This window comes from Coregonus lavaretus (assembly GCF_964263955.1).
Source record: "Coregonus lavaretus genome assembly, chromosome: 16".
Lineage (NCBI taxonomy): Eukaryota > Metazoa > Chordata > Actinopteri > Salmoniformes > Salmonidae > Coregonus > Coregonus lavaretus.
Window position 1 is genome coordinate 16,271,813 of NC_140003.1, and position 11,701 is coordinate 16,283,513.

General features: G+C 40.4%; 1 protein-coding gene across 1 annotated transcript; it reads right to left on the reverse strand.

Moving 5' to 3' along the window:
- Nucleotides 1-1,654: 1,654 nt before the first annotated feature.
- On the reverse strand, nucleotides 1,655-3,902 carry evx2 (even-skipped homeobox 2; the record flags this gene model as incomplete). The annotated part of the gene is made up of 3 exons (XM_084179430.1): nucleotides 1,655-2,269; nucleotides 2,881-3,116; nucleotides 3,494-3,902. The coding sequence occupies 3 exons, from the start codon at nucleotides 3,900-3,902 to the stop codon at nucleotides 1,655-1,657; spliced, it is 1,260 nt and encodes a 419-aa protein (XP_084035556.1).
- Nucleotides 3,903-11,701: the final 7,799 nt, after the last annotated feature.

The following is an 11,701-nucleotide window of genomic DNA, read 5'->3' on the forward strand; positions in this document are numbered from 1 at the left end:
TTTTCCAATCCACAGCGGTCAATATTTTGGTTTAAAACTATTTTAACGAGGCTATGCATGATATGACAAAATATTTCACAATTTACAATTTACAGATGTTCCCTACAATTAGGCATAAGAGAGGGTGGTGGTCCTCAACACAAGAGGTAACATAAATGACATGAAGATAGGTTTACAGTCTATGCAGTGCAGACAGAGATGCGAGAGCTATTTGTCTGATCTTTCGGCTTGTTCAGATAATCCCATTACTGTGTATGCTGAGTGAAGGGGCCCTATTGGGAGTACAGTGTATGGAAATACCGGTTTTGATTTAATGAGGTTGCTCGCATCAGCGTAACATCAGCAATGTAAGAACGGAAATATAACAGGAAAAGTGTAAAGGGCGTTCGTCCAAGCTCAGAACAGAAACGAAGATTGGAAATGGGGCTCTAAGGAGTCATATTAAAAAAAAAAACTTCTCAGGTAACGAATATCACATTTAAAACTGTACAATATATGCACCAAGAACAACGTTCTATGTTCCAGGTCTTTTATCTGTCTTGTCTAATGACTTCCCTCAGCGGGTTGTTAGCACTTGACAGCGGGTCTCAGAACGAGGAACTTTCTTACAATTCTGCATTCAAAGGAGGTCCATCAAGGTACATGATTGGCAATTTTCGTCATAATCCTCTCATTATTAACATCAGAATTGACAGCATAGAAGAGGTGCACATTTCTATGCACTTTACTTGAAGATTGGGAATGTCCCTTTGAGCTGTACCGGTTTTACAACAAGGTCATCATTATACAGTAGTATCAGTTGTTGTGGCACATATTGTAAATATGATTCTCACCATAACCTACATTAAGAACGAGACTACACGTAAAAATATTTATTAACAGAGAAAAGCAATGCCCAGCATCTATTTGATAAATGCAGACGAGAAGAAACAATGGTTACTTTTACAGTGCCTTAATACAAAGATATAACTGGGTATTTAAAAAAATGTATAGGCTATTATTAGAATTTAGATAGCCTACTTGGTGAAAATATATTGACATAAATTGATAAATAACAAATTTAGGATGTGGCTTGATTTAGATACGGTTGTGTTCATTGACATTAATTTGAAATTATGATTAGCCTACGAATCAAAAATAGAAAATGAAAATAACTATTGTTTTAATTAATGACGAACAATAAACATTAGTTAGTCAATCACAGTCGATGTGATAGGCCTAATTAATAGCCAAGTACGGTGGTTCTAATTAATAACCAAGTACCGTGGGCCTATCACTGAATTAGATAGTTATGTCTAGGTTTTAAGGCACATGAATCCAGGTGTGAATGAAGAAAAATAAAGCTTCATCACTGCTGCACTAACAAAATAGTCCTTTCAATTATTGTAAATGTAGCTCTTACCAATGGTCACACTTTTGGCAGTTTAAGACGTCTAACATGATATTTCTGTTGAATTCAACATTTTTGTATTTTTTTTTTCGAATAGCCTAGTGCCTAGTTTACTGTAAAAACAAATATTTATGTATTTGCTAATTATGTTAGCCTAATTGTTTTGGAATTACCATTATTTGTCCCCCAAATATTGGAGTCATAGATGGATGTATAAACTAACGACAGAGCAGAAAACATGAGCAACTGAACTTGTTTTAGAAGTTATCTGTTTAGTGAAGATTCCTCTCTCTGATCTGGTGATGGAACCGAGGTTTTGCTCAGGACAGCTGCAGAATACGGCAAAAATCCACTCTCGGATCTTTGCCCAGATGCTGTGCAGGTGAAGTCAGAGTTGGTACTTCTGGAGCCTAGCGCGCTGGCCGCTTGGCTGCTGTGACAACTGAGGCACGAGCATGGGCCAGTGGCTGATGGCGCGCTGACCGCGGCTGCACATGCTGCTGCTGCCGCTGCTGCTGATGCTGCCGCAGAGCTATTGAGGCCTGCGGGTGACTGATAAAGTCCTGGGTGCCTGAAGCCACAGAGAAGCTCTGGTCGTGAGTAAGGATGGGAGAGTGCACGGAAAGTATCGAGAGGGCGAATGGAGGTAGCGAAAGGTGACGATGCAGCACCAGACGCAGCTGCAGCAGCGGCAGCTGCTGTGACACCAACGTGCGGGTAATAGTGCAGAGGCATGTGGGAATGGAAAGGGTATGGTAGACTTCCGGTGGCTGCCGCGTGCGTCATCATGTAGGTGTAAAAGCTTGGATCTGCTGGATGGGGCCAAGACATCGCCAAACGTTGCCTCTTATCCTTCATCCGCCTGTTCTGGAACCATACCTACAGACAGAGAATTATCATTCATGTTTAATAGGACCCTATTCTATCCAACCCGCCTGGTAACATAGTATTTACGCATTACAAAATACCGGGTCGACTCCCCATGCATTCTCCCAGTGTTCAGAATATTCGCGTGTAGTATAACAAAGAGACTGTGTAAACATAGCTAATGTGCGTTTGATAGAATTACGAGTTTTAAACGTATAGGCCAATGTACACTTTTTTGTGAATGGTTATTTTTAGGGACCTCTAAACAAATCAGCAAGTTGAAGAAATTAATTCCAAAGAAGTGCCTCTGACAGTGATTTTTCAGATTCATAGATTCATTTCAGACTATATTCGAGTAGGCCACCTGGTCACATTGTGAATTACCAAACAGATTAGTTTATACATTTATTGTGTGTGTGTGTGTGTGTGTGTGTGTGTATGTGTGTATGTGTGTGTGTGTTTCGATACATTCATGTTGATCAGCGTGTGTATCTGAATATAGTGTACATCTGAGTATAATTGTAGCCTAGTCTATAGTCCTAACTATTTGTGATAAATTATTATTTTAATGTATATATTACGCACAAATATGTACATTAATATAAGCATATAAGAGAACATACCTTTATTGTAGTTTCAGGTAGATTCAATGATGCGGCCAGTTCACATCTTCTGGGTCTTGAGACATAATTTTCCCTGTAAAACTCTTTCTCCAGTCTTCCTATTTGTTCTCTGGTGAATGCAGTCCGGTATCTTCTAGTCTCGGCATTTGACATGTTCGAGCTCATTCCATTGCCGTTATGATTGGAAAGGGAGGATGAACTTGTGTTGGAGCCTCCAGAATTATTGTCAGAAAACCCTTTAGGAAAGAAATATGCAAAGATGATTTGATATTTTCATCTAGGTTATATAAGCAGTTGTATTATGTATGTTGGCTATTATACATTTATTGATGTAATATGTTATCACATGAGATGATGCCTATAAGATAAATGACAAATTAACAAGCAATTTTATTTGTAGCAATAGCGGTGAAATATTTGAAAATGAAAGATACAATTATTAGCTATTATTAGCTGTTGTATAAGCCTACATTATTATTGCTGTTGCTATTATTATTATTATTACGATTATCTGTTTATTCTAATCCCTTTTCGGTTTTAAGATATCATAGAATATACATTTCTCTGAAATGTTTTATTTCGTCAGTAAATCTTAATTCAGAGTGAACGTTACCTTTGTTGTTGTTGTTTTCCTTGTGTTGGCTCGGGGAGCGATGCGATGGGCATCCCACCTCCACGTCACTGTTCATATCTGAGTCTTGAGAAACTTCTGGGTATAAGTGAATTTTCTTTCTGCTTTCTGAGGATGAAATCTCCGCCGAGGAAGTATTCTCGCTGTTGTGGTGGGTACCGAACAGACTGTCGATTTCGAACTTGCCTTTGGTTGGAATATCCCCGAGACTTCCATGAAGCGAGGCGGAAGTTATTCTCGGGCTTAGTCGGCCACTGTGCTGAGAATTTTCGAGGGCCTCCAACACTGAATTTCCAGCGGAGTCTGACAGGTTCGAGAGCCTTTTCCCAGACACGGGACTGTGCAGACCTCTCTCCATCAGAATCATCTCTTTTCTTATCCTCTCCATCATTAAGCCTTGTAGAAAGAAACACAATTTCCAGGGCTGGTGCTCCGATGAGTTGTGGCGGAGCTAATCCGCATTCAGCTCAGCAACTGTCTCTAAATAATATAACACCTTTTTATGAGCGAGACGCAAAAAAAAATTGAGGAATGCCAATGCGAGCAACGAATGACTGTTCAAAATGACCCGTGCATCCTTTCTAGCCCAAAATGTAATTCATCAAAAAGTGGTTGCTGCTCGTCGTTAAGGTGCGCGTGACGCTGCTCGAATGATCATTTATTGTAACAGGTTTATAAGCAAATAAATACGAGAGGGCTGTCAGTTGATGATGGAGGCGGCCTGCGGTCAGACGAATATATATCCAAGTGGAGAGGAAGAGGAGAAGTGAGGAGTGGAGCGCGTGTCCCTGGGTTGATCTGCGTCTGCTTAAGATTGCTCTTGGGTTTGGCCTCTGGGGTGAAATTGACAGTCTGATTAATAAAATGAGCGCGGCAACATTTCCCTCTTCATTTAGGAATATCATTATGCTTTGATTCTCTATTGTTTCTCCCTTCTGTTCTCTTTGTCCCTCAGTCTGTTTGTCTTTCTCTTTTATTCTCACTTTCTCCATCGATAATTTTACTGAGGCATTCTCGAATGATACATTATTACTGAAAGTTATTTTGTGAAATCCATTTAACAGCATTTAAATGCGAGATAATATAGTGATAAGTGTGATTCGAATTTCACTTTTATTATCATGTGAATTTGTCCTAAGCATTTTTGTCATGTTTGTTTTACACTCTTCACTGTAATAAAAACACATTTTGAGATCATCATTACACTAAATTTTAAACAATGCCGATACAATAGGAAGTTATAACATGTGCCATATGCTAGTGATGTTAGCATTTTCTTTAAAGGGGCAATCTGCAGTTGCTACATCCATTTTTGGACTTAGAAATAAATTATATTGATTCTTGAAGACTATAACTAAATGCCTCATGAGCTTAGTTCAACTGTCGTACCCCATCAGAACACAAAATATGCTTGTTTTACTCCAATGTTTGTAAACAAATTACATTTAAACAAACACTGTATAGCCTAAAAAACATGGTTAAAACTACAATTTTTATATCATGGATGGTAAGTCCTTGCACCCATAGCTCTGTCTGAATTTGAGAGTGGTTACATTTCTCCAGCCCCATCCTTCTGCTTTTTACCCAAACCGTGGCAGGGAGTCGCTTTGTTATTGTTTCAACTGCGAATTTACCTTTTAAGGCAGCCTATATTATCTCCATTACTTCAGTAGGCCTACCGAGTTAGACTTAGAAGGATAAGAAATTATGCCTGACGAATACTTATTTTTTTCTTAGTCATTTTTTATTTTCAAGCGTGGAATAATGATGTGTAATTGTGCTCATTTAAAACCCTCCTGGTGAAATATTACCTATTTTACCGCAGGTTTGGAGTTGTATTATAATCAGGATTATTTTATATTATTCTATATTTTAGAACTATCCTATAGTCAAAGGTATATGTTGGACAGGCTCCAATTACATTGTTTTTGCTGTTATCAAAGATTGTGGTATTAGCCTAATATTGTGATGATTAGTCTCCCGATGTGCTGCCTGTAGATCTCTTAGTAAGCTATAGTCTATTATTTGAGAAACTCGATGTAATATTGAGAATACATCGAGGTGATGCTCTGTCTATCTCCTGAACAGTCTCAGATTTAGAGGCAGAATGGCTCTTATAGCTAAGGTTATCGGGAATGGATCTTGTATTCGGTAAGGTAATGTACCAGAGGGGCCTGGAAACATCGTCTACGTGTCATTTGGCGCCCCCCAGAGTTTCCCTGGATTGTTACAACGCTTGAGTCGGAAGTCCTTCCCGTGATGAACAAGGCTATGTACTGTTTGTTGTCCATCTCTCATCATCGCTAAAATCATCTGGGCTAGCCTATTGGAGTCAATATGACGGGTTAAAAGACCTCTAGTCGCTCTGTACTGTGAAATTTTGAAAATTATGTCTTATGGGCTTCCTAAATATTTGTAGAAGTGAAATGGGAATTACTGCATTCCTTAAAAAACACAAACATTGTGGATGTTTTGAGAAAAATAACGCGGATTAGCTCAACCGTTGGAATTAGAATTCTGTTTTGTGGGCTAAACAATGAACAATGGCCGAATTCAATGATCCATGAATAGACTATTATGTCACCTGATATAGGCTAGCTGTCATTTGTTAGTAAAAGCCGTATAGAGTCTTGTAACAATACTCAAATATAACAATTCTTTATTTATGAAATAGCCTACAATGAAACAAATAGTATAATTATTGGTTGAATCGTATTATAATGTGCTTATACAATCTGTAGTGTTTGAATTTGTCAGACCAGAGCCATATTTATATCTAAATATATACTCTGTGTCAGATTTATTGTAGGCCCAGATGCATTAGCCACCATGATACTCAGGTGCTATCATTGGAATAATGAAGTATTATCGATTTTATTTTAGACCAATTTAATGAATTTAAATTAAGGACTTCTATTCCCAAAGCTCTCCATCAAGTATAATTGTTGCACTTGTGACTCATTGACGATGTACTTGAAGTTGGTGTACTAAAGGTGTACAAATTCTGCTGTCTCACTTCTCTCAAGTTTTACAGTGAGACACCTGTTTGAGTAGAAGTCGAAGACAAAACAACAGGTTGTAGAGCACAATTCGAAGTCGTTAGAAAGTCGTTTAAGGCCAGGTGTGGCTGCACGCTAGAACTGGCTTTTGACTGGGGTGGATATTCAGTCTAGTCTCCACAATTTATGAATCCCTTTTCAATGTAAACTGATAGAGCCATCTAGTGATAACTTTATACCATTGCAGGCTGCCACCCTTAAGAGAGGTGTCTGTGTGGTCGAAGGTTTAGCCGTCTCATATTCATTAGCTTCAACAGAATGCAACCACTGTGCCCCAAACTAGAGACTCACAGCCAAAGTTCACATTCGACACTGACTGAGTCGACCGGTTAGGACTTCAACTCGTTTTGAATATTCATAGACACGTATATTCTGTTTGTGCCACTGTTGTTGCCTTCAGAAGCACAGGATATATGAAGGAACTATAACCTTCTTCCCTTTTGAAGTGCAGCTTCGATGTGTGTTGCATGATTCCTGTTTCAGACCTTTCCTTACACTCTTAGAAAAAAAGGTTCCATATAGAATCAAAAAGGGTTCTATCACTTGCTTCAGATATGGAACCCTTAAAAGTTATATATAGGACCCTTGTATAGGGTTCTTTGATCAGTAGCCGATCTTCACTGAACCAATATTGGTTCCATATAGAGCCCTGTATGGTGCAATTAATTAATTATGGCTTCTAATAAACAGTAATATTTCTAGCTAAGAATAACCTACAATATATTAAACAATTAAATAATGGACAAAATAATACCAGCATAGTTTAGAGATGTTATTGTAATTATATAGATGCGGTAAAGCGATCAATGGAATGCAGACGGTGGGATAGAAAAGGGACGGTGGATTGGTGCACATTCAAGAAATCTGGGCCTCGTTTCACAGAGCCTTTGTAGCGTTAAGACCATCGTTAGAACCATCTTACGATGTATCTTTAGTAACCGATCTGTTTCTCCGAGCCTTCGTTAGTAACGTTGCTCTTAAAAACCTTCGCACATCTACGAGCGAACCTGACCACTCGTAGAGCTGGCAAAGTGCATCATTAGATGTTTTTTGCCCTTCCGCGTAACTTTATTCACACATAATCAACGCTAAACATAGAATCAATATGTTTAGGCTAGGTAGGCTATCTGTCTGACTGTGACCGCGAATAACTTCAGAACAAAGTTGACTACAAATACAAAGTTGCCAAAGTATTTGCAATTGTTACAAACAAGTGAAAGATAAAACGATGCTTCAAATGAAAAATTAGATGACTGCATTAAAATATAAATACATGGGCCTATAGGCCTATATTTAAATCATATTGAAATCATATCGCCTTGTATTTTTCCACGAGGGTACTGTGTGTAATAGCTTGAATGATGTGTGACAAGATGTGTGCAATGACGTCCCCAATCTGTGATTTAGCCTAGTGTATTATTATTGGGTAAGCATAATAAGCCGGATCCATATATTAGGTTGTAATATCTCGCTAGGAGCTGATCCGTTGTCGGTGTTGTGGAATAATTATAATGTTAAGGTAAGATTTGAGTGGAGAAGGCTGGGCCCAGTTTCCTTATAGTGACAGAATTTAGGCTTACGAGTGTTTTAACCAGTAGCGGTGCGTGGGTAAAATCACTGGGGAAGCCCCCCCAAAAACATATTACAACCTATGTGTTGTGATAATTGCGTTATTTGCTTTATAACCTGTTAATTCATATGCCTTGCAACAGTGATATATAGGCCTAAAGGCCGAGACAATAAGAATAATAAATTCAACCACACCTTTGTTTTATCACAAAACTGGATAGCAACCTCTGTCCAGTGATGTCCACAAAGCATATTGCATGTACAGTAACAGACAGTTACATGACCTACAGCATGGTCAAGCATTTTTTCAGACATTTTCAGACCACTAAACAACTATTGATTTAGAACCACAGAGAGTTACCGCAAGTCACAAAGAAAACAGGAGCTGCCTCCACTATTCCAGCACCATTTCAACTTCAACATTTCAACATCATCAAAATACCCCTGCTTAGTCTAATACAGTGACAACTAAAAGATACCCAAAACAATTTAGTCCAATCAACGTAAGCTAAATATGATGTGGCTGTCCATGGTTCTGATTTCTGTGTGCGTGTGTGTGTGTGTGTGTGTGTTCATGCAAGTAGAAAAACATGTTGACTAACCCTACTTGCAGAGAAACGCCAATGCCATCCTCCTCTCTTTCATGTTGACGAAACGGTCTATCACTCTGTCATACAGTACACGCTTTAATTTTTTGTTGTCCTAGGCTACCTGGCTAAAATGCTTGCTCGCTAGCCTAACTTCCATTCATGGGCAATGTTAGCTAGTTAACATTAGTCTTCTACATCTAGCTACATATTGAACTTCCATCCTCTCAGGCCACCGGCACAACAATGTATGAATTAATGGTTGGATCAGAATCACCATTATAATCATTGACCAGTTTGGAGAATTAAGTAAAATCACAAGTCCAAATCCCTATCCCCATCCATGGCAAATTTAGGAAAGGGCCAATTTAAGCTAGCTGGCTAGCTTGCCACCGGAGGACAACAACACAACGAGATGGAACAATTCAAGTTTTCTGTTAATGACATATGCTCTCAATGGGATTTGTTAAGAGTGACGCCAAATCCAAGTTGGCTTCCCTTGACACTTTTTTTTGGGGCGCCAGGACCGTTCACAGTTGAGCTCGCTCAGTTTAGCTCAATGCTGATTGTCTAATTTGTTATACTTTTTTGTCAAGGGAGGCCAGATGCTCAATGGCTTCCCTTGCCTTCAATGCTACTAACGGCAACAATGTCATACTCGTTTGGACCAGACAGCATCAGATAGATGGCCTACACATACAGAGACAGAGGGGCGCTGTTTCGCTGGCTCGGATGCTTTCTCCTGTGAGATACATTCAGCCTCTTGCGAATTGAAGGAAAATTATGAAACACAGAGAGACGAAAGATATATATGTTTTTTTTATTGGTCAATTTTTGGGGGAAGCCTGGCTTCCCTTGGCATCCATGAATACACGCCTACAGAAATCGGTGGTGGTAGTCAGTCGTTTTTAACACTAATGCAGTTAATTAGCGATGATGACATCAAATCAAATCAATTGTAATTTACCACATGCACCGAATACAATAGGTGTAGACTTTACTGTGGAATGCTTACTTATGAGCCCTTTCCCAACAATGCAGAGTTAAAGACTAAGAAAATGTACACAAAAAAAAAACGAAATAGAAACACTATAAAATAACAATAACGAGGCTATGTACAAGGAGTACGTGTACCGAGTCAATGTGCTGGGGTATGAGGTAGTTGAGGTGATTGAGATAATATGTACATGTAGGTAGGGGCAAAAGTGACTAGGCAATCAGGATAGATAATAAACAGAGTAGCAGCAGTGTGTTTGAAGAGTGTGAAAGAGTGTGAAAGTGTGTGTGTGAGTGTGTGTGTGTGTGTGTTTGTGTGTGTGTTGGAGTGTCAGTGTAGTATGTGTGAGTGTGCAGGTAGAGTCCAGTGAGTCTGCATAGAACCAGTGCAAACCAGTGCAGAGTCTGTGCAAAATAAATAAGGGGGTCAATGCAAATAGTCTGGGTAGCCATTTGATGAACTGTTCAGCAGTCTTATGGCTTGGTGGTAGAAGCTGTTCAGGAGCCTTTTGGTCCCAGACTTGGTGCTCCGGCACCGCTTGCCGTGCGGTAGCAGAAAGAACAGTCTATGACTTGGGTGGCTGGAGTCATTGACAATTTTTAGGGCCTTCCTCTGACACCGCCTGGTATCGAGGTCCTGGATGGCAGGGAACTTGGCCCCAGTGATGTACTGGGCCGTACACACTACCCTCTGTAGTGCCTTGCGGTTGGATACCAATTAGTTGCCATATCAAGCGGTGATGCAGCCAGTCAAGATGCTCTCAATGGTGCAGCTGTATAACGTATTGAGGATCTGAGGGCCCATGCCAAATCTTTTCAGCCTCCTGAGGGGGAATATGCTTTGTCGTGCCCTCTTCATGACTGTGTGATGTGGACACAGGGAACTTGATGCTCTCAACCCGCTCCACTACAGCCCAGTTGATGTGAATGGAGGCGTGCTTGGCCCTCCGTTTCCTGTAATCCACAATCAGCTCCTTTGTCTTGCTAACGTTGAGGAAGAGGTTGTTGTCCTGATACTACACTGCCAGGTCTCTGACCTCCTCCCTGTAGGCTGTCTAATCGTGTTGAGGGTCAGCATGGCGGATGTGTTATTGCCTGCCCTCACCACCTGGGGGTGGCCCGTAAGGAAGTCCAGGATCCAGTTGCAGAGGGAGCTATTTAATCCCAGGGTCCTTAGCTTGGTGATGAGTTTGGAAGGCACTATGGTGTTGAACGCTGAGCTGTAGTCAATGAATAGCATTCTCATGTAAGTGTTCCTTTTGTTCAGGTGGGAAAAGGTAGTGTGGAGTGCAATAGAGATAGCGTCATCTGTGGATCTGTTGGGGCAGTATATGAATTGGAGTGGGTCCAGGGTGTCTAGGATGATGGTGTTGATGTGAGCCATGACCAGCCTTTCAAAGCATTTCATGGCTACGGGGCAATAGTAATTTAGAGAGGTTACCTTGGCTTTCTTGGGCACAGGGACTATGGTGGTCTGCTTGAAACATGTAGGTATTACAGACTGGGTCAGGGAGAGGTTGAAAATATCAGTGAAGACACTTGCCAGCTGGTCAGTGCATAATCTGAGTACGTGTTCTGGTAATTCGTCTGGCCTTGTGACCTTGTGAATGTTAACCTTTTTAAAAATCTTACTTGCATCGGCTACGGAGAGCGTGATCACACAGACGTCTGGAACAGCTGGTTCTCTCATGCATGGGTCAGTGTTGCTTGCCTCGAAGCGAGCATAGAAGGCATTTAGCTTGCGTCACTGGGCAGCTAGCGGCTGGGTTTCCCTTTCTAAAAGACATGAACGTGTATTGGGACTGACATCCATACAAGCATTATACTCCGATTTTTACTTCAACATAGTGTGAAATACACATATAAATAATAGCCTATCTGTAGGCTAATTTTGCTGGGGGCAAGTGTCCCTGTGCCCCCTATGGGCATGACACCTCTGTTGCCCCCAGCAAGTGACCCCAATAATCATGAGTTAATCT